A 24,464-nucleotide genomic window follows, 5' to 3' on the forward strand; every position below is an offset into this window, starting at 1 on the left:
CTTTCCAGTGATAATTTTCAAAGCCAGCAGTGTTGGGAAGTTCTAGGCAATCTGTGCTTTGCTAGTCCACTTTGTCCTTGTGGGCCCTTAAAAACTTGATTGCATTGGTTACCTGTCATTTTTGCTTGTTTGGTTGGTTTTTGGGTACAGAGAAATGATTAAATCATTTTGGTGGTATAAACTGGCTTTTAATGAGTTCTTTTTCTTCTACGTACCATTACTTAACCTGTAGGACCGTGAATCAGTGCAGCTGGAGGCTGTTTAGAAGCCTTTTGGCTGGTTTGGAGGTTAGAAGCACAGGCTTGGAATCAGTTGACCAGAGTTCACGTTGTGGCACCATCACTTGGTAGCTACGTGAGTTGTGACCAGTTAGGCTTTCTGTGACTCAGTTTTCCTATCAATAAAATGGAGTTAAACATAATATCCTTGTCTTAGGTTTGTTGGGATAATTAAATGAGATCAAGTGTAAGGAGTGCTTAGCACAGGTCTGGAAAATAGTAAGCTCTTAATAAATGTCATTACTATTATTGCACATGAGTGACATATCAGCCAACAGGGAGACACGCAACATTAAGAGGAGACTGCCAAGATGGTTCAAAGACTTTATCACTGTGTTAGGTATTACTTCCTTCCGCCTCTGTCAGATCAGAAATTTGTTATTTGATGTGGAAAGGACTGATACATCTCTGCACAATTTTCCCAAGTAAATCACATTCTTTCTGGAATTTGTTTTGCCCTCTCCTCTAATTTCTCCCTACACACCAGTCTCTAACCTCTACTGCCTGTCACCCACTGCCCCGCCCCCCATTCCAGGACAGGAAAGTCAACATCTGTGGCTTCTGTTTTTACACCATGACTGCAGTGGGGAAGCTCCATTCCTGAGAATCCCTCCCAGTTCTTGATGAAAGCCCCTGCTCATAATTCGAGTTTTCTGCACACACTTAGGAGAGATCTCAGTGCCCTAACCTTAATTCTATAATTATCATCTATTCTTGATGTTTTACTGATCCCTTTGTTCAAACGTTTACACCCTACATCTGGGAAATTACTCTGATAATGTTTGTTTCTCACTTAGTAGAAGCACAGGGATTTCCCTCATACAGCTCTTTGCTGGCCCATTGATACACCTGATGTATGTTTGTTCTCAGATATTTTTTTCTATGCAGCCACAGGAGAACTTATGTGGAACTTCCATCCCAGTACTAAAGATAGCCATAGCCACACCAAAGAGGTCCTTGTGAAGTATATGATTAGGATGCATCACAGGAATTGATAATTCTCAGGTCACTGTCTTAAGTTGTAACCACACTGTTTTTGTAAGGAAGTTTCTCAGTTTGTATACACAGAACACACCAGGCTGCATTCTAATTGGGGAACTAGTTTTATGTAAAATCCTTATCTCTGAAAGCACTCAGATTATTTTACTTAATATGCAAATGCCATATTCCTTTGAGTGACAAGTTACGCAAATTTTTTGCAAATTTGACCCTCCCTGATAATTTTCTCCAACTCCTGAAGTATAAGTGAATACAATGACAGAATACCATCTCTAAAAATATTTTTTAATATATTTTTCTCCAGAGTCAAGAATAATTTTTTTTTTAAAAATTAATAATTGTACAGAATTATCATTCCCCATCAAAAATAATTTCACGGGACACTATGCCACTTTTCTTCTTAGGGTTTCCCAATTAGTCACTTTAAAAACATACTGCTAGTTTGCTAGATTTTAGTAGGTCAGCATACACAGCAAAAGTGTATTAAGGTGGACTGCTCTATTTATTGATTCGCAGTGAATCTGCTACAGGCTCGAAGCAATTGTCTGCGGAAGGGGCGGGAGGGCCATACATGATTGAGGTCATGCGCATCTAGCCAATTTGTAAGACGATCCTGCCGCTCCAAGCCATCAGCAATCCTTAGCATAGGGGCACACTCATGCATTCCTGTCAAGTCATCTTGTGAAAGGCTGCCTGCTTCCAGCTTGGCTTGGATGTGCAACCTTAATAAAACTCACTGAGGTCCGGGAGAAAATAGCAGATCTGCAGCAGATAGGGTAGAGGAAAGGGTCTAGAATATGTACACGCAGCTGACTCAGGCAGGCTCCACGCTGAACGGTTACACAGAGAGGAAACAATAAATCTCAGCTACTATGCAATAAATATCTCAAGTTTTAACTAAGGAAACTATCATTACAGTGAAATAAAAAATAACATTTTAGAACAAAGCTAACAAATGGCTAGTTTTCTGTGATTCTTCTTCAAAAGCTTTCTCTGAGGGGGAAAAAGTTAAACAAACAAGCAATTTTACCTGAAATAAAGAACTAGTTTAAAGGTCAGAAGAAAGGAGCAAGTTTTGCGAGAGGCACGGAGAGAGAGCGCTCGCAGTACAATGACAGTTTTCCTTTCCTTTGCTTTCCTCGCTGCCATTCTGACTCACTTAGGGTGCAGCAACCAGCGCCGAAGTCCAGAAAACGGTGGGAGAAGATATAACCGGATTCAACACGGGCAGTGTGCCTACACTTTCATTCTTCCAGAACACGACGGGAACTGTCGTGAGAGTACGACAGACCAGTACAACACAAACGCTCTGCAGAGAGATGCTCCACACGTGGAACCGGATTTCTCTTCCCAGAAACTTCAACATCTGGAGCATGTGATGGAAAATTATACTCAGTGGCTGCAAAAAGTAAGTGATTGCTTTCAGTTTCTAGTTGCACGGAGCCTTTTCCGTTCTTGCACTGCAGCTAACTTAGAGTTCCTTAGGGGGGCATTTGTGTGTTTACCTTTGGCTCCAGAGGGGCAGTGTTTGCAAATGCAAGACTGCTGGCTCTCTCCTTGTGACTTCCCTGGAGTGAGCCGAGGTTTTTAGGCTTCTGAAAGCCTATGAAGGTATGGTGGCACCCCATTTGTGTGTCTAGCAATGGCACAATTTATGACATTTCTGGTTTTCTCTTATTTAAAATTTAGCTTAAGTTGTCTGTCAAAACCTTTTTTCTTTTTTTTTTTAAAGAAAGCATGTATGTCTTGAGCAAGTTGGTGAAAAAAGAAAATAATAATGATCATGCTAATTTAGGATCAAATAGATTTTACACCAGTAAATTTTGTGCAGATAGGATAGGAAATCATCGCCAAATATTTTTGTTTTCAACCTCTTGTCAGGTTAACATGAAATGAGAGTAAATGTAAAGTTTGATATTTGGTTGGAGAAATTATATAGGCAGGTAAAGGAAAAAATTTCAGCAAGTAGTAAAATAGAGGATTGATTTCTGTCAAATGTTTCTTCTATCCTTGAGAAAAAGATCAAGAAGATAAATTTTAATGTGAACTCACCAGGAAGAGGTTGTTTGCCCACTATGAAAGGAGAAAGGGAGCCAGTGGTGGCTGTCCCGAAGACGCACTTGCACCTGCAGATTTGGGCTGAACACCACACGTAGGCTTTGCTATATTCCTGAAGTACCTGTTTTCTCAGGACATTGTTTTTACAGACAGTGCCATGTGGGAGTCTAAGTATTCGGATGGATGTTACTGTTGAGTATGCATTTCATCTCAGTTTCTAGAAATCAAATTGAACATTTTCTTCAGTTATATCTCTATAAACCACTTGAAAGTTTTTGTTGAAAATATGCCTTTTAAAATATGAACAAGTGTTATTTTCCGCGGTTCATTCTCTCTTTGCTCTCCGTTTCTTTGTGTAACAGGTAAGCAGCAGATAACAAGTGTATTCAACTGTGTCACTAGAAAGGCGACAATGTCTCTATTTGTGAAAAGCTTCTCCCCCAGGATCTTTGCTAAAAATTCACCAGGTGCATATAGGTAGGAACAGAACCAGTCCAATCTTCTTTAAGTTGGTCTGTGAATAGAGCAAACCCTTTAAGGAGGTAGAAGATGGGAAGGGACGAACACTCTCCTTTATTCCTGTGTGGTCACACTCACTCATCACCGCCAGCTGAATCATGCCAAGCAACGGTTATTCTACTTTTGTCCACTAGGGACTGAACTAAGATCACTGTTATTTTATTTGACAAGTTAACTAAACTCAGTAGTTTTGGTTTCCAAACCTGAATTGTAGTTAATCATTCTATTGTAGACTACAGTAGGTGAAAAAAATCAATAGATGGGCAGAAGAACAGAAAGCAAACAGAATTCTGCAGTCTTTTGATAATTGTAGCTTAAATTTCAGGCACCGATTACAGCAGCAGTGTATAATAGGACATCTGTTTTTTCTTTGGCAAAACTTATTTCCATGGTAAACAAATGAATTTGGTTGAATAGCTTGTTACTATTCTCAGTATACTGTCCATATAGTTTTTAATGGGAATTCAATCATTATAAATTAGACTGGATGTTTTGAGGGGATTGGGGAGGGAAATTTCATCCCAAACTGTCCTGAATGAGCTATTCTACCAAAAATGTAATATTTTGTTTGCTTGAAACATACAACCAAAATGGTGATTCAAGCATAGTAATGCATATTTTTTGTTGCTATGCAATTATTCAGCTGTGACAGGGTAAACACATGATTCTACTGGGCTTAAATCATGCGCATGTTTCATATGTTAATTATTGTGTGAAATGAATTTGATTTTTGTTTGCATTGTTCTTGGTCAATGGTTATGGCATAGTTTTCAGATTATAGCCAGACATAGCTATGAAAATATCTTTTGATTACATTGACCCTTGCTAGCACGAATCAAGCTGAATATATGCTGAAAATGTCCCAGTTGGTATGAGTCAGAGCAGTTTGGCTTGACTATTGTCTCTTTAAATTTGCATATCTTTTGTCATTGTTAATGCGATTGGTCGGAGGATCAAGAAACCAAATAAATGCATTCAGCAAAGAACTTGCTAAAGGTTCTCATGTTTCCCTTAATTAGAGTTTTTCTTCACTTCAAGTTCTAAATTTCATGTATTTATTTTGATAATTCAAATGGAAATCTTTTACTGTAACCGTTTGGGATGCTTAACACTGCAATTTGTACTACTTCTATTTGGATTCCAACTAGTTGTAGGATAAGAAGCAATGCACTGCAGAAACTAAGGCTGTCAGTGTAAGTGCAATTAATTCATCCATTTATTCAACAAAATAGTTAATCAAAACACGGTGATTATTATGCAGCTCATGGCATCACTATCAGGAAAGTTTCTGATGCAGAATGTGTATTACCAATGCTAGATGCAGCTAGATGGTAATTTATGTTAATCTGTTACCTTCCTTAAAGTTTGGTAAATTGGATTTTTAAAATATTCTTTATAAGACACTGGCTGTCACTGAAAGTCACTTAGGAGATTTATACTCTCGAATCTCATTCCTCAACTTTTCTGGTCTTGGAACTGAACAAGATGAGAAGCAAGGTAAGCAAGGGGCGAAGGCTGTGTTTGTCACCATAAGTGCTGAAACTGTTATGGCACTCGTCTCTTGATGTGATGGATTTAATTCAAGGAGATCAACTTTCCACGAAAACTTGTCTATTAACACCAGCATGAGGTAGGTGCATAGCATTATCCTCACTTGTCAGATGGGGAAGAGCAATATAAATAATACGCTCAAAATCACAATTTTATTGGGTGAAACACCTGGGCTGTATGTCTGGATTTGACTCTCTTCTATCATATAGCTCTTTTCAGCATTATTAGCAAGCCATACCCGATACCTGAGAATGACCAGATCTTGGGATAGTAACAATAAGTACAAATGACCTTTGTGCTTTTTCCTCTTTCTGACCATTCCTTCCCACCTTTCTATGACAGAGAAATGTCTAATGTTTAAGGTCTACTCCACATCCTGTGCTTCTTGAATTATTGTTTTCTTTCTCCCATATTCCAAAAGTTCATAAATATGTATATTTAAAATATTTAGATTTAAAATATATGTTTTAGAATTGGGGGAAATGTTTAGAAAGTCTGTTTTGGCTTTGCCAAATGATGTCTCTTTTTTTGGTTGAAAGTATAAATAAATTGAGTTAAAAACATACCGTGTAGCAGAAAACAAGAGTCTATCTACTATAAATATTTCATACTAGATAAAATTGATAAATTGATGATTATTAGTGGAAAATGTAGTTGTGAATTGTCATCCAGAATATTTTAATAAATGAAAAGCTTTTGCTAGATTTCTTGGCTCAATTTTTCTATTGACAGCATTTTTTGACTAACAACATCCTTTACTTGTATATTGTATTCTTTGCTTCAGAGAGTTAGGATTTAGAATACTATTACCTGAAACACATTGATGATGATGATAATCTTTTAAACCCATATATACACATATTAATCCATATTACTAGCCACTAGAATGTGACTTCCATGATGCCAGTGACCTTGTATGTTTGTCCACTGCTGTATCCCCTGGGCCTAGACTAGTAGATGGTCCATAGCAGATAGACAATAAATATTTGTTGAATGAACAAATGGATGCATTGTCTATGCATTGCAATCCACACTTTACTATGTACTATTAACATCTGGTTTTGGATATGCACTGTACCTCTCTAAATACATTGTACGTTGTCATTTAGGCAAGGACTATGTGGAGGAGGAAAAATAATTTTCCCTCTACCCTTCCAGGTTCATGGTTGACACCCCTCTTTAATAAAAGATTAACAGAAGAACAGTCAGAAGTTTAATAACATGTATATCTCCTGTATACTTCGAAGATACCCAGGAAAACTCAGTAACTCCCCAAAATGGCCCAAGTCATTACCTTAAATACCCTCTCTGGTTAAAGACAAAGAAGATATTGCAGGGTTGAGGTGGGAGCCAGGTGTTCAGGCAGAACACAGTAAACAAGGGTGTGGTTGCTATACAGATTTAAGACCATGGCTTCTCCATTGATAGAGTTTCTACAGATTTAGTCATCCTCCTCTTCTGGTACAGAGAGGGAGACACCCTTAGAAATGGAGATTTCCCTTAAAATGTAAATTTCTCTTACAAAAGTAAACTTCTACTTCTGAGCAGAGCTTTTCTTATGTCTACTGCTTCTTAAAATTAATCATCCTAAAATAATCCTTAGGCTAAAAAGCCATATTTTGGGATGACATATTCTGTTCCCCTTCAGGTACATCCCACAATTATTTTTGCCCTAGTATTAATTAAAACAATATTGTGTCTAGAGTAGGTGGTTATTAATTATCCAAATTGTATTTAGCCAATGATCTAGGATCTCAAAAACTTATATAGTCACTCTCTTTTGTCCTCTTCATTATTCTGTAAGAGTCAACTTTGTTGACAGTTTCTCCGGGAAATGTACCCACACTCCAATTCCCCTCCCAGGCTGGGTTCTCTAATGTTATCTTAGTATATTGCATGTATCATGTTAGCAGTGCACGTCCATATTGTGTGATTGTTGTCATTTTCATTATTTGTTTTGAGGCCTGTTTTTCTACTTGGACTAAGGGTCCCTGGAGTGTCTCTTTATCCATCTTTATGTCTCCAAAGATGTTTATCAAGTGTTTGAACAATATCTCTATCATCATAATATAAAAATAAAAAATGTCAAGTGCTCAAGTGTGTGGTGCTAGGTATAAAATAATGCAAGTTAAGGGACCTTGTAACGGCTTTCAGATGTTAAAGTTTGTTTCAATCCTTAGTGTTGGGTTATATGAGGGTCAGCTAGATCTTCCTTTGGAAGGAAAAAGAATTTTGTACTTCCAGACCAGTAGGCAACCATTTATGCATACAATAATGGCATATATTTACATATAATGTGTGCACCTGTAAAGCTAAGTAGCTAGAACTGTCTTCTCATCTGTGCATTATTTTGGTGGCTGGTAACTGTGCAATACTAAGCCAGAGAGGATGCACTATGTTTTATTTGCACATGTGGGGGAACTTCCTGACATGTGAAATGAGCAGACAGTTGTTAAATATGTTTTTAAAAATTTGACACTAGAAGAAAACACACATATATGATTTATGCATAGATAGGAAAAAAATGGCAGTTGCCAAGAAAGATTAATAGGAATAATTGTCTTTTAAATCCAGTTGTAGAAATGTCCCCATCAACTTCATTTGAAGAATAACCCCTGATTTTCAGCCCAAGTAGGAAACCTTTAGTTAATACACCTGTATTAACTTTTTGACAAATAGGTAGCTTTTATTGTTTGCTTGTTATATTTTAGAAACCTTTCTGGGCTCCAGAAGCTGGGCAGTTGGAGCTATTAGAACCTTTTGGATTTTTCTGTGGGAAGGAGCAAGCCTCATCCCCAAACTGTCTCCACCGATGGATCTCAGGTTTCAGGACCATGGCAAGTAGGTCCTTTGCTATGGGTGACTTCAGCCCTTTCTTACCCTTGACTGTGCCATTTCTTATTAGTAGCATTCACCTCGTATATAATTACTGGTTCAATGTAGTTTAAAAATGAATAAGAATGTGTCATTCTCTTCCATGAAATCCTCCCCCAATTTTTCATTCTGTAAGCATAAAATCCAAGTTTCTTACCAAGAGGCCCATATGATTTGCCCCAACACTCCTCTCTGGTTTCATCACTTACCACCTTTCCCTCATTCCAGACACTCAAAGACATTAGCTGCCTTATTATTTCTCCAACAGACCAACTCCTTCCTGTCTCAGAGACTTTACATACTGTTTACTTAGCTTGGAGAATTCTTCCCCCAGAACTTGGCATGGATGGCTCTTTCTCTTCTTTCATGTCTTTGCTCAGCAGTCTTCTCAGCAAGTCTTCTCTGAGCAGCATTACCTACCTCCTTACCCCACTCTCCTAAGTGTATTATACTTTATTATTTCTTCATGTAATTTATCACTGTGTGACCTTGTATTGCGTATTGCTTGTCACTTTATTTATTCTATCTCCCTCTACTAAAAATGTAAACGCCACAAGAGGTCCTTGTCTAACTTGTTCCCTGCATATACCTCACTCCTAGAAGAGTACTTGACACACAGCAGGACATCAGTAAATATTTGCAGAATATATTCTCCCAGACCCTACGCTCTATGAGGTAAAGACTGTACTTGTCTTGTTCACCAGTTTTTATTTATTATTTTTGATAAAAGATCTGCTTTTCCAGCACGGTGCCTGGAACACAGTTGGGAAGAATAATTTTTTTTTAACGAATAGAGAAATGAATGAATTCAATGGGTAGATTTGGATTATAATTAAATAAATGTATGGCAATGATACTCACTGATATTCCATACATTACCCTGCTAACTATGTAATAGGAAAAATTTTAATTAATCTTGCGAGTTTCCATCTTCTATATCAAGGATCAGCAAACTATGGCCCTTGGCCTAAATCTTGCCAGCCACCTGTGTTTGTAAGTAGTTTTATTGTATTACAACCACACTCATTCCTTAATATATTGTCTATGCTTTTTTAAATAAAGTTTTATTGGAACAGAGCCATACCCATTTGCTTATGTATTGTCTATGGCTGCTTTCTTCTTACAGAGGCAGAGTTGAGGAGTTGCAACAGAGACCAAATGGCCCACAGAGCCTAAAATTTAATATCCAGCTTTTTACAGAAAAAGTTTGTTGACCTTTGTCCTATATTACAAGAGGAATATAGTAATAATATTGAGACCATTGCAAAGTAAATTTTAAGGTTTGTTGTGTGGGAAAAAGATCACCCTCCAGGAGGTCAAGTAGTCTTCAGGTCCATGCCAGTTGGCAGAGAGCCTGACTAAGTCATTTCTTGGCTTGGTATTGAGACATGCTGTGAGGTGACATTTTAGAGGAGTAGAGGCAGGGAAATTTCATGTCTTTTCTTTTCTCTGCCCACCATGATGCGAACAGAGAAATATTCCAAAAGCAGATATGTGTTAAAAAGAAAAGGCACCTGAATAACAGTACAGATCAGCAGCCTCTGCAGAAACAAGTCTGGATTCTAGGGTCTTCTGCTTTATGTGTCTGTTTCATCCTGTTGGTTGTGGCATTAACAATAATGTTGACAAAATATCGGAGGCATTCTATTTTCATAGAAATGGGACTTCAGCTCTGTCTCTTACATTCAGTGTATTTAGAAACCTTTCCTCCCTCTACCATTTGTTTTAGATAAACATTTACTAGTGTTCCCACTTGTGTAGATGATGAGAGGGGAGGAGCAACAAGTGGGTGGCTCAGCTACAAAATACAGAGGTTTATCAGCCTCTATGCTATAATTTGCTAATTAAGAGGATTTTGTTTTCATTTTGCCATGGCCTTGTCTGTGTGTGGAAACACTAGCAGCCTTTTCCTGGGCCTCTTCTTCTTCTTTTCTTTTCTTTTTTTTAATACCACAAGCTATATTGTGTCGTTTGCTTAGACGCACAACCCTAATTACATTCTGAGTCATCCTCGCCTTTTGTTGCAATACAAGATTATCCTTCACTGTGAAGTTGGGAAGTTCCAAACCCCTTCGGTTCTGGCCCCGTGGTCTGAGGAAGGGAGGGCCTCTTAGTGTTTAAATCTCTTTACAAAGTGTACAAAAGATGTGCCCCCTCCCCTATCAAAGAGCTTTCTAAAGAAGGAAGTGCTCCATGAATTGTCTTTTCTTTATGTTTGGATGCTCTGTACCTAAACACTCCTCTCTAATTCTTACGGAGAAAAATAGAAGTGAGAAGTTTTCAAGCTTATATGGTCTTAGTTGCCTATCCCAATGATCTGATTTCTTCCTTCAAACAAATGAAAAGGTAATATTTAACAGAGCAAGTGATGTAGAGCATATAAAGCCAGATATAACCCTCTAGTAGCTAATAATTTTATCAATAATGTATTTGGGTATATGCAGATCTTTTCTTCTGGCAGTGAGTATTGGAGAATATAGAATAAAGTAAATGTAGTAAATGTTACTTGCTTACATATACCCCGTGACTATATAGGTCTACATTGGCATGTATTTCCTAAGTTTGTGTTGTACTGTGAAAGAGCGTGCAAATTAGATCAAACACCAAGCTGTGTCTAAAGTAAATCAGTGGCTAAAGTATTAACGAAATACAAGTGAAATGTGAATATCTTGAATCATTAGTAATATATAGACGTAAGCCACCAAATTCACTGGCATCAAACAGGTAAACTTAATGCACATTTCTGTGGAATGACTGATGATAATTTGGAAGATGGTGTATTTTAACATTTAGTTACATATGTAGTTTAACTCATTAAGAAGGTGTATACTTCATAGATACGCTCTATTTTGTTTATGGAAACTGAATGAGTTGAATTATAATACCAGACTCTAAAGATTATTGGAGGGTTTCCAGTTCCAGCGAACAGATTAATACTTTAAAATCCCAAATTACGTTTCATTTCTAAACTTTTATTAAAGACAGTCCCAAGATTTTGTAAAACCTATTTAAAAAATTTTTTTATATCTTTATTTATTTATTTTTATTTTTTAAAGAGTTTATTTTTCTTTTTTCTCGCCAAAGCCCCCCGGTACATAGTTGTGTATTTTTAATTGTGGATCCTTCTAGTTGTGGCATGTGAGATGCTGCCTCAGCGCGGCCTGGTGAGTGGTGCCATGTCTGCGCCCAGGATCTAAACCTGTGAAACACTGGGCCGCCGAAGCAGAGTGTGCGAACTTAACCACTCGGCCATGGGGCTAGCCCCTGTAAAACGTTTTAACAGTATTCTTGTCTTCACTATTAATATACAATTGACTAGAGTAAAGTCTAATGAGTATTTATTGCAGCTAAAGGATTGCTGTACCCAGCAGAACTTGCATCCACCTCATCTCAATTACACAGATAGAAGAGATGAGACTTGTATTTTTATTACTATCACCAGTCTTTTCTTTATTTTCCAATTTTACTCAGTTTTTAAATAATAATAAGAGAGTTATAATAAGCAGTAGTTTAAAATTTATTGAACAAATGAATAATTTATTGAATGAATTGAATATTTTATAACTTTAAAACTCTACTAATATAGTGAAGGTTTAATATTTTTGAACAAATGAACTGATGAATATTAAATATTTCTTAGCAATGGAACCCTATTTCCAAGCAAATTATTAGGCAGAAGCTTAATATGTAATCCAGATGAAAACGGAGGGGCTAGAGGAGAACTGGAGTGAGGCCCCGCCACGACTCTTCCTCAGCCCGTCTCCCAGAGGCATCATTCGAGGGATGCTTTATGTGTGAAGGAGTGCAATATGCTTTCAAATAATCAACTATTAGGTAGGTAAAGCTGCCAAAACCAATCTATTGGCAGGCAAGAAGAAACATAACTCTTGAGAGTTTGAACATTTGTTGGCAAGCGAATATAAGAAGACACAAGGCAGTTTAAGAATATTAATATGTAAATTACAAAAGTACAGGTTGTTCTAGATTCCTAAAAATGTTGATGTCCACCCATATTTAACATGACCCAAACATGTTAAGATAATAGACAAGTCTTGGATAATTAGTGGCAAATTATATAACATACCTATTTCCTAAATTATCCAGTTGCATAATGGTTTATAGTTCTCTATTTTTAAGTATAGGAACATGAATTATGTTGATTATCTAATATCTCAAGGTACAGTATTCACTTAGAACAGAATTCATTGTTAAGGATAGTGAATGGAAATCTGAATTTTAAGTAGACATTTTGATATTTTTGAAATTTTCTGGCTGAAAATTTTGTTTTCAAAATTTATAAAATTCTTAGCTAATCTTTGTTTTCACTTCTAGTATGTGACATTTACCGGGAAGGGGAATCTCAGAATTGCCCTTTTCTTGTTCATATGTGCTGGTTATTTAGTATTTTTTTAAAAGACACTTGTTCAGACTGTGAAGGTTAATTTAGTTAATTCTAGATAAAATCATCCTTGAATCCACTTTCCCAAATGCACCTAAGCTGCTACATATCACAGTATGCTGGAAGAGGCCAATCATGCGAAGGCAGCACCTTCAATTCCACTGGCTCTGTGGAGCGTTTCCTCTTTCTTCAGGAGATAAATAATGCACGGCCCTTTGATATACTGATGGAGTGAAGGCTCCAGGGTCAAGGCTTATCAGAAGTTGTTATTAACTTTCTTATTATTTTAGAAATGACAGTTATAATATTTTTTCTGGCTTCCCAGTGGCCTGCCTTTTTCAAATGCCAGGCTGTGCTTTCCCTACTTTGGAGACTTCTGAGACTCGAAAACCAGAAAAGAGAGGTGATGAGGCAGGCTGCAGAGCTGGAGAGAAAAAAGTTACCCATTTCTCGTTCATGGGTGCATGGAACCTATTCCTGGCCTGTCTCTGCTTTTCATTACTCTTCTCTCCTCTGCTATTGTTTTCAGTAAAGTCCTATGTGATCCTCCTTCTACTCACTCTAAAGTGGAAGTGCTAGAAGGAAGGTGGGAGGCTGAATGAACAGGGAGACTAGTGACTGTCCTTTTACTGGGGGCAGAGAGGCACAGTGAGGGGGCTTGGGACCAGAGCAGTGACAGGAGGACTGCTCCATGAGAGATGGTAATGAGTTCTGTCATGGGATTTTAGAATACAGGCACAAGTCATGGAGCTAAGCACCTGCCATTAATAAAGGACAGGCAGCTGCTTAGCCAGTTATCTAATAGAATATGCACTGCTAGGTACTGGGAGGTGGCAATGAATTCACCATGGCCCCTGTTGTTGAGAAGCCTAAACCCACTGAAAAAAACAGACCTGAAAGCAAATGCATTGTTTGTGTCCAGTATTTCCTATGTCAAGTGTAAATGCAGTACCACACAGAAATGAAGTGTGTTGTACCTAGAGCCAGACTGCCTGGGTTTGAATCTCAACGCGTCACTTCCTTGCTGTGTGACCTTGGGCAAGTTCCTTAACTTCTCTCTACCTCACTTTCATTACCGGTAAAATTGATGTAATAATAGTACCTATGTCACAGGGTGTAGTTGAGTGAGTATAATTCATGTAAATTACTTTGCATAAATTCTAGCACATAGTAAGTGTTAAGTAAATATTGGTTATTCTTTGGGGCAGGTCTGAGTTACAGTAATAGTTAAATGTTGAGCACTTTTAACACCTATTTAAGGCCTTTTGGAGGAACTTTGCATATATTAATTTATTGAATACTTTCAGAAGCCAACATAAGGTGAATAGTACTATAACCTTTCACAAAGCACATGAAACAACTGAGGCACAGAGAGGGCAAGTAGCTTGCCCAGGATCGCCCAGTGGCTGAGTGGCAGGGCCAGCACCCAATGCCGAGGCTGTCTGGCTCCATGACCTCTGCTCTTAACCAACTGTGGGATTAGCTACAGCAACTTTTACCACTTCTCCTCTTGTCAGTCTTCAAACCTTAAGTCTATTTGAAAAAAATTTTCGGTGGTAGTCTTTGCATCTAAACCCTTAATTCTTTCATACTAAATGAGTTGCCCCTTTCCCAAGTTCTGTTTCAGACAACCATTTGTCCCTCTCCCAACTCTAAAGCCGCACGGTGAAACTGGCTATGACACGTAGGTTACGCTGCTGAGGGAAGTACAGTAGCCCAGTTCTCTCTGCCCTCCCACAGGCCTGTTAACAGACCTAGGAATCCCGCGTCTGCAGTCCCTCCCGCCTGTCTCCTTAGAAGCGCCATCTCTTGAAGTTACAGAGCTTAACTGAATCTGACTATTTACCTAAAAATTTCTAGAACGCAAAGAAAGGCTTACAATGTCTTTACATGGGGCGAAGCTGCCTATTCGAAATATCTTCCGTTCAATTTAATGACCTCCCTCTTGGATCTATCTGTGGGCAATCCTTCTTGGAAAAGCAAAAGCACATCCTGGAACTTAAAATATTATTTGCATGCACTTTCTTTTGTGGGTCATTCAGAGAGTTGTAAAAATGAGAAGAAAAGCCTTGTTTTCTCAGGCAATGACCTCTTATCTCACTTCCTATTTTATTTATCATGTCCCTACTAATTAAAATATCTCTGGTATTTTGATCCAAGGCCAAAACACTGCTACTTGCAGACAATTGTGTTGGCTTTTCCTCTGTTTTTCCTGATCTCAGAGGCCTGACCATGGAGATGCCTGGGCTTGAAGGTTGCTGCCCTTATAGCTGATAAGTATCAATCGTATGAGGTGGAAAGACTTCAGGCTCCCCTAACTTCCCTCTGTCCGTACTTCTTCATAGAGTCCCAGAGGAGAGAGAGGGCAAAACAGGATGGGGACCAAATAGAATTCAGGCATGCTGTTCATCCACCTTTGCGGAGTGGAGCTGAGAAAACAACAACAACAATGCAATGTGTATCCACTTGCTTGACCTGAGTTCTCCGTGGAATGCTAAGGTCAGCAGTGTGTGGCACATTGATGTCGTAGGTGCCCCATAGCTACTGGTAGGATATATACTTAAATGCATTGTGTGATACTCATTATCTGGGGGCAACTTTTTGCTCAGTGAAGTGGTCAGGAGGATTCTGGTGCTAATGCTGAATAACAAGGACCTTTTCTCAGTTTTCAGGAAACTATTAAGGAGAGCAACTTTCTCAATTTTAAGGGTTTCTTTCTTCATCTCCTCCATATTTTTCATCTTTCATCTATCATGTCTGGTACTTTTCATCTCCTCTCAAGAGTTAGCTGACAAAATAGCAAATACATGTTAAAAGAAGCTGAGAAGCGACCTCCCATATTTAGTTGTATAGTTTGTACTTTGTGTGGACGTATAATTATGGTGTGATTTATTTTGTCCATATAACATAATCACATTTCCTGCCAATGAAATTGCTATTGCATTGTATATGGAATAAATCAATTTATCTGCAAAGAGGGCAATGGATGTTGGATGTTCTGTCACCAAAGCAAGCACGAAAATGACATTCTATTTTAAGAAAGGTGTTTAGTAACAAGTAGGGTATTAAAGTTTACCTTGGTTAAGCAGTATCATCATCCAAATAGATAAGCACGTACATTTTTTATACATAGTAGGTATTATCATATCGATTTCATAGATAAGCAGACTGAGGACCAATGAGATCAACTGGCTTTTAAAAGGTTACATATTAACTTTGAGACGGATATGGAACTTGAACCCAGGCATTCTGAGTGGTTAAATCATAAGCTCTTCTTTGTTCATACCACTTTCACTTTTCCTTCACAAATTAAAACAAATTTTGATTGATGGAGAGTGGGGAAGAGGTTCAAATGAATGAGTCTTTCTTCTAAGTTTGAGAGAATATATCCAAAATAAATAAATAACCTTCTTTGCAGGTCAGAATAATGTGCCATACATGTATACAAATTGCTGTAAGAAAGCAACTGCTCTTAGGAGAGCTACTTTCTAGCACCATTCCTATCTGGCTACCAATTTTTATTTAAATTTAAAAATATGTCAGAGGCAAATAATTAATTGCTGTTTTTGCATTTTTTCAAATCAGCGAGTTGCTTACACAAATTGCCTCAGTTGAGGTTACCCTGATGTAAGTATACAAATAAAGATAATATTTTAAACTAGTTTATCTGCATTTTTGCTTATAAACACTATATTGTAGTGCTGGGGTGTATAAGACCAAATAGGGATACAGTATAATCCATAGAGGAGATTGTTTATTATTTCAACATTAATGAATTAGGGTCCCGTTTGTAGTATTTTGGAGAAAAGGGTCACATGCTATGTATTTTTATTTTATTTTATTTTGTTTCTTTAGTATATAAAAGTAATCTTTGATCCCAGGTTTATGCTTAGAAAAAAGAACAGCAAATTAATAAACACTTGTAAAAGTAAAACTATCATTATCTCTTATTGAAAGTCAAGATAACTAATGAACTAAAGAGACTTTGGGTCAAATGAATGATCAAAGTTGACAGTAGAAGTGGAAATTCTGCACTCAGCCCTCAACAAAGCTCTTAACCAAGAATTGAGTACATATAGGAACTAAGAGGTCCCCATGGCAGAGAGAGAGGGAATTCTTTTTGTGACCATTATGTTTCATAGCTAAACTAAAGCTTAAATACTTTTTTTTTATTTTTGGTGAGGAAGATTGGCCCTGAGTTAACATCTGTTGTCAATCTTCCTCTTATTGCTTGAGGAAGATTGTTGCTGAGCTAACATTTGTGCCAATCTTCCTCTATTGTTTTTGTATGTGGGCCACTGCCACAGCATTGGCTTGATGAGCAGTGTGTAGGTCCATGCCCGGGATACGAACCTGTGAACCCTGAGCCACCAAAGTGGAGTGCGTGAACCCAACCACTAAGGCATGGGTCCAGCCCCAAAGCTTACATACTTTGAGTTCACAAACCAAACTTGTGCAATTTTCAGGGGAAAAGATCACTATGAAAATTAATTATCCTAAGCATAAAATATTCCTATATATTATTCTATTATTCTGAAATGTCTTCCACTGGATCTAATTTTGAAAGTTATGGCCAAAAAGATATCATAGGCAACCAAAAATCTCAAATAAACTCTAGAAGCATATATTTTAATTGTTTATGTTTCAAATAATTCACCAAATAGTTTGAAAATTTCTCTTCTGTTTAAATACAAAATATTTCCCATGGAAAATGAGATTAATGTTGTGCTTGGTCCTTCTCTGACTACTGGGCAATTGAGAAATCAATGGCAAGGAGGTGATTTTGTATCGGAAAGACACACCAGTCCTACCTGTCCACTTAGGGGTTGGGTATCAGAATCTTTTAGGAAGTTAAAGTTTGAAAAATTATACATAGTTTTAAAATTTAGAACAAAAAAACTCTGCCATTTTTGGGAACTAAAACTATGCAAAGAAAATATAATTTTTTAATTTAACAGGTAGAAAGAGTATATGTTAAATAGAAAACAGGACTAGAGGGTAATTGTTGGTTGTATTTTTCAAAGATGATTATAATAGGATTATATCATAAATAGTATTATGCCTTACATGCCATCATCCCATAAAGAATTCTCTTCCCTTTGAATCTGGTTGGATCATAAAAGGCAATTCAGTTTTCATTTTGTTCATTACAATACTCATGCCTGGAGCCCCAAGCCGCCATGTTAGAAGTCCATCTACTTTGAGGCCACCATGTTGTGAGGAAGTCAAGCCACTTGGAGAGGACATGTGTAGGTGCTCTGGTTAGTGTGTCCCCATTTTTGTCATTCCAGCCCAGGCTCTAGACATGAGTGAATGAACCTGCAGATGCTTCCAGCCCCCGCTCACTCTATTACCTCCAGATGTAGAGTTAAAATCCCAGACATCATGGAGTAGAAACACCCCATCCCCACTGTGCCTGGCCTGAAATCCTGACCCATACAGCCTGGGAACCTAGTAGCATAATTGAATGGTCGTTACAAGCCACTACATTTGGGGATAATACATGAATGCAATAGTATGGGTGGAACAGTCACCATTTACTTGAGCACCTGTGCAGGGTGTGTGATAATCATTGAAGAGCCATACATTAGACATGAGCTCTGCCTTCCAGAAGCTAGCATTCCAGTAAGTCTCATGACATGGGTGGAATGTCATAACTGTTGGTTTTAAGCCAATAGTTTTACTACCTTTCTGTACTCTTATGTTAACGATTTCAGTTTCATGTAAATTAAGATTCAATAAATGTAACTTGAAGACTGCATGTATCTTTGCTCTCCTTTGAGTAAAATAGTTATTAATAAGAATTTTTCTACCTTCAAAATAGTATTTGGAAAAATCCTGTGAGCCTTCCTAAACTTCAGGTTGACCAGAAGTACACAATGCCAAAATGATATACTGTATAGTTTATGTGAATCTTAATGCTTACATTGTTTGCAATCTTTCTGATCATTTAAAATTGTAAAAATCTCAGTGAATTCAGATTTTTGAGAATCAAGGCATGAAGCTATTTTATAACTGTATGCTACTTACCCTGTCCTGTTTAGGCTGTAAGTTTAAATCCAGATGTTTCTGAAAGCTGTTATTGAGCACGGTTGACTGCTGGTCTCCCAAATGCAAAATGAGTTAGCAGCATCTGTTCAATTCCCAGCAGGTTGGAATTCCTGCAATACAATCCATTCCAGATCCTCCCCTTCTTAACTGACGAAGATAGGATTTGGACTGGAATGAAACAGGTATAGGAACATTCTTTAAATAGAGGAGATGCTTTGCTTATTTCATTATATCTTGGTTGAAACTTATTGGAAAACAACATAACAATAAATACAAAGAACATAACTATTTTTTATCCCCTTGACTCAGTAATCTTACTTCTGGGACTCACTTCCAAGGAAATAATTCAAAAGAAGGAAAAAGCAATATGCATGAATATGTTCATTGCAGCTACCATAGCAGCAACGTTAAAAAACAATAGATATTATTATTTATTGGTTATTTACTATGATACCTTGCACACGTGATCTCTAATCCTAAAAAAAAAAAAAATTCTGAAAGATAAACAGCGGTATCCATACCTTCAAATGAGGAAACCACGCACAAGCTCCCACAAGCAGTAAATGGCTCAACTGGCAGACACTGCAACCCAGGATCATCTGATGAAAGGCCATGTCTTCAGTGGCACCGCAACTGCAGCTGTTAAAAATCATATTTGGCAAGAGAAAATACCCACAAAATGTGGCGTGAACAAGTTTATATACCTGAATAATTATATCAATAAAAAAATAATAGCTAATATTTTAAGCATTTATTACATACCAAGCCTGGGACAGACACTTTAAAGGTGTTAATTTATTTGATCCTTACAACTCTGTACATCGATACTGACATTGCCCTCATTTTAGAGAAGCTCTGCACATTTTACACCCCTGACTTTGTGTGGGAAGAGTGGGCGGTGGAGACGTGGGTGTGTATTTGTAAGCATATGCATAAAACCATTGAGAGGAAGCACATCCAAAACATTCACAATGATTCATTTTTAATGGTGGAATTCAAGAATATTTTTTGCACTTTCTCTTTTATGCCTATTGTATTTATTGTACAATATGAGCATGTGCCACTTTTATCATCAAAGTAATATAAGCTTTTTTTTTTAGGAAAATCAAGTACATTTAAACTGAGGCCAAATTGAAATAAGTCGGAGTAAGGTGGAGATGATGGAGACTTGGCCATGTTAAAATTTCCATCACGTTTCAAAATAACTGCTTTCAGGGAAAGATAAATATGGATGGGCCTTTAGAAATAGTAACAGGATCTGTAGGTAAAGGAAACCTAGGAGAAATATTTTGGACCGGGGATTTTTTCCTTTGGTAACTTCACATTTTACCACCCAGCAGCTACCTTCTTATAAGACCAGTTCTGAATCCAGTTTTATCATGTGGTAGTCATTTATTCATTTCACACCAATTTTTGTTTCTGACTTCCCTCTTTCACTACTTTTATGGATAAGTTGATGTTGAAAGCTCTGGAAATGGTGAATTACAGGTGGAAATTGGCTTAGGGTAGTCCACAAAACTTAGCTGATTTTATTCTTTTTATCCAAAGGAAGAAATACATTTAAAGAATTTTATTTAAAACTTATGGAAAGGTAAGTTATAAAACACAAGGTGAGTGGGCGACCTAGGTTTGTAGAATATAACACCAGGATTAAATCCTTCAGGATTTGATGTAGCAAAGAGAGCAGGAAGGTGTATGAGAGAGAGATTAAGGAAGTTATAATTGTATTATATATGAAATTACTTTGCAAGTTCTTAATATCTATTCCAGTTCAATTTACATTGGGCAGTGAGAGCTTTTCCGAAATTTAATCATACCATTCTTCTAGTTAAAATGCATCAATGGCCCCAAAGTAAGTTCAAACTCCGTGTCTTACTTAAACTGATCCTTGTTCAGCTCTCTAGTCTCATCTTTCTGAATTTACTCCATGGTTCTCTGTTCCAGCCGTATCTAAATCTTAGCAATTTTATTAGAATATCATGCTTTATTCTTCTCCCTGAACTTTGTGCATTCTGTGCTGCAGCAAATTCCTTGCGTCTCTTCTCCCTCATTTTCCATATAGTATTAAATAATGGATGGATGGAAAGATGGATGATTGAAGGGCTAAATTAATAAGTAAGTGTGATACAGGGCCTGCAACTCACCCTTAGGCAATGGAATTTGATAGGAAAGGTGACTAACAAGATGATAGAAGCTTACCATCAAATTTTTAAAGGACATGGACATAAATAGTAATAATCGTGAAAAAATGATTTTGCATTCTGCAGTTGCATTATGAAAGGTGAATAACCAGAAGCTGGGATGGTAGGTAGGGAGAGTGGCCCACACAGCTCTGACACTCACCTAAAGTAATAGAGTAATAAGGTAAAGAGATGACAGGGTGGGAAAAGAGGTAGAGAACTAGGTAATAGGGGAAATTCTGAGGGGAAAATCATAATAGCATTTAGGTAAATAAAAATAAAACACAAGTCTTTGTTGAAGATAACACTGACATTTTAGAACTGGGAACATTACAGGAGTACTTTACTCAGGTAATAAGCACTGTGAAAAAATGTAAAATTATGACTGAAAATGTTTCTGGGTTTGAGTCCTATGGAGTTGTTAATTTCAGATGACTTTGAGAGTAATTTGCAACATTACATGAGATAAGATTGACTCCATTCTCATCTTTTCAGATGAGAGGAAGAAAGGGCTATACCAAGGTGCTTTATAATTTCTTAATTCAGATAAAGGTAAAGAGGCCCAATCAGTCTTCCCTTCCTTGGTGTACCCCATGCACTTACAGACTATACAGCACAGAATGTGTTAGGGAATTGAGTCGAGTTACTTATTAAGTCTAAGGGTAATAAGCCTCATATACTGAAGCTTCCCACCACTTAAAAACACGCAATTGTACAATCTGGCAAGATATATACTGCACTATTCTTTTTGTGTTATATAAACACTTACATAAAGGAATGATTTGATTCTTTTAAATCTGTTTGATCCTTGCAAATTAAGTGAATCCCACTGAAAAAATAAAGCTCCATGTTCCATTCTGAAAATAAACGCATTGACCATTCCAGTGAAGAACTGGTTGATTACCAAGAGCCATCTCTCTTCAGCGAGGTATTAAAGTATATTAGTGATATTTGCTGACCTATATGTCTCATGTGGCATTTTTTTTCCGTTTTTTAAATGACCTGAATCCGACTTTGTGTTTTCAATTGTCATCATACATTTGTAAGCATGGCCATTTGTAATAATGAAATGTGAAATGCTCTTCAGCATTTGCCAAGTAGATCATGCATTATGATGCATTTTGTGACTTTGTACAGCACAGAGAGATTCCTGGTTAATAATAGGAATACGTGTGCCCTGGTAGTCATGCAAGTTTCAGATAAAATGTTAGGGTAGAAATCTGGTTCTGTGAAAACACAGAAATTCCATGTTTGCTGAGCAAGAATAATGGTCTTGTAACATGGAACATGTGGATTTTTAAGCAAACGCATATTTATGCCTAGAAATAAAATATGCTCACTGGGAAATTCACATCCTCTTAAAAATACACATTCCTCTCATATTCTCATGACTTCATATCATGGAATCTTATTCACTGAAATGACTGCAACCCCTAGAGAATTGGACACCCCAAACCAAGTGATGACCAGTTCTTGTGGCTGTGGGGATGAGAAAGTCATTTATATTCTTTATGTTGGAAAATGAATGGGGCAAAATTAGAAATCCAATTAGCCACGTCTTTCCGTCTTTAAAAAAAGACAAAGCAGCATCTTTGACGTGCTTCCTGCCTTTGTTATATATCAGAAGGTGTTATTTCATAATATATAAGACTCATATATATGTGTGTCGTGTATGTGTGTACACATATATAGTTTAGCTTTCAACATGTGATGAATTGTAAGCATGGATTGGACAGGTTACCTTACCTCTCCGAACTTCAAATTTCTGCATCTATGAAATGAGGATAATAATGCCTTCTGCATAAGGTTGTTATAGCGATTATGTGAGACAAGATTCTCTAAGCGCCTGATGACAAAGTCTGTTACACAGTATGTGTTTAACAAATTACAGTTGTTTTTAAAATGTTTGAACATTTTCTTTACAAATTGTACCCAACAAAGCTAAGTGACTTTCTTAGGGCTACATGACATATGGTAATCAGATAAAGAATGCCTTAAGATTCCCTAGTTCAAATCCTAGTGAACAAATCTCCTGGGCAGAAGAATTTAAAATAATTTGTATAGATGCTCCGCCCTCAGGGAGGTGGGGTGTAACTACCCACTCCTTAAGTGTGGGCTACGCGTAGTGTCTTCTTTCTAAAGAGAACAGTATTGACAAGGGGAAAGAGTGTAACTTTACACTGGAGAAACCTGACAAACAGTACCTCAGCCAGGTGACGAAAGTCAATATTAACAGTGATAAGTCATGTCTGATAGTATGTCCGCTTACCAGTGTTATGAGAAGAGCACAGAATGGCACCTTCTTCTGCGGTCTCCTGCTCAAACCCTATAACTGCAGTCTAATCATAACAAAAACCTCAGAAAAATCTCAATTTAGAGCCATTCTACAAAATATCTGACAAGCACTCTTCAAAAATGTCAAGGTCATTAAAAAAGCAAGAGAAGCCTAAGGAGACAGGATGAGTAAATATCATGTCGTATCCTGGGTGGGATCCTGGACAGAAAAAAGAACATTAGGTAGAACTAAGGAAATATGAACAAAGTATGGACTTTAGTTAATAAAATGGACAAACAAACAAACACAAACAAATCCTAGTGAAAATGCGCACTGCCGTGGATTTGAAAGACATGCGTGATTATGTTGTTCTACAATAGATTTCTCCAGATGTTAAGAAGACAGAACAGCTAATTCTGTTGGAACATGAATAATTCTCTCAATGAGAATCTGAGAACAGTCCTTTTGGCAGTGCTTGCTCCTTATAGAAAGATATTTCAAAAGGAAAAGACCTGCAAAAGAATAGATTTCAACTTCTCAGATCTGAACAATCCTTTAAAAGCTTCCTGAAATAAGAGAGAGAAGGCTTTTCCTACCTGGCAGAAAAACCTGGGACACATCCTAATGTTTATGGGTGAAGTGATAGTTATATGTAGAAAAGATTGTATTCTTTGAAAAACAGAGTCCTACATGAGCATACAAAAATGAATTTGCCGGGTCACTGAGGATGCATTAGGTGCAACCTGATGTATTTATTTCCCTTCTACAATAATGCAAATGAACAAAAATATGTAAATTTGCTAATAGCACACACTTAACATAACATTACAGCCTTTATAAATGTCTTTCTTCCAGGCCCTTGAGGCTACAAGCTTATGCCTTGAGTAAAAGATCTTAGGATATAATTTTCTTTCAAAAAGCACATTAATTTCTTTTGCCTATCATTAAAAAGGCTACAAGTTGTAACAGAACAAGAAATTAGACCTATACCAATTTATTGAAATATTTACTGTAAAATAAAATATCCTCAGATTTTTATTATATAACATCGGATCTATAAAGTATTCTAGTTGATGAATATGGATATGGTTTTGACTCCTCTATTCTGGAACAGCTGTAGCGAGCATTACACAGATTGTACAGAGATCAATTATGAAATATCCTATGCTCATTTTAGCTTGCAGAAAGTGGATAAAGACATCACTCAAACAAGCTGGCAAAATCTACATCATGTTATTCTTTTGTATGCCTCATGAAAAGGTATTTTTAAGATGCGGTAT

The 24,464-nt window shown here is 37.2% G+C and overlaps 1 protein-coding gene across 6 annotated transcripts in view; it reads left to right on the forward strand.

Annotated features, from left to right (window-relative positions):
* The first annotated feature begins 1,798 nt into the window (after window positions 1-1,798).
* ANGPT1 (angiopoietin 1) overlaps window positions 1,799-24,464 on the forward strand; it is a 239,768-nt gene continuing 217,102 nt past the window's right edge. For 2 of the 6 annotated variants that reach the window (XM_046641605.1, XM_046641604.1), the window contains exon 1: window positions 1,800-2,685. In XM_046641605.1, coding sequence (XP_046497561.1) covers window positions 2,389-2,685 — 297 coding nt within the window. In that variant the 5' untranslated portion in view covers window positions 1,800-2,388. Of the gene's footprint in view, window positions 2,690-24,464 lie in introns of all 6 variants that reach the window. The other 4 variants (XM_046641603.1, XM_046641601.1, XM_046641602.1 and 1 more) reach the window with 4 other exon arrangements.

Source organism: Equus quagga, chromosome 16 (assembly GCF_021613505.1).
Source record: "Equus quagga isolate Etosha38 chromosome 16, UCLA_HA_Equagga_1.0, whole genome shotgun sequence".
Classification (NCBI taxonomy): Eukaryota; Metazoa; Chordata; class Mammalia; order Perissodactyla; family Equidae; genus Equus; species Equus quagga.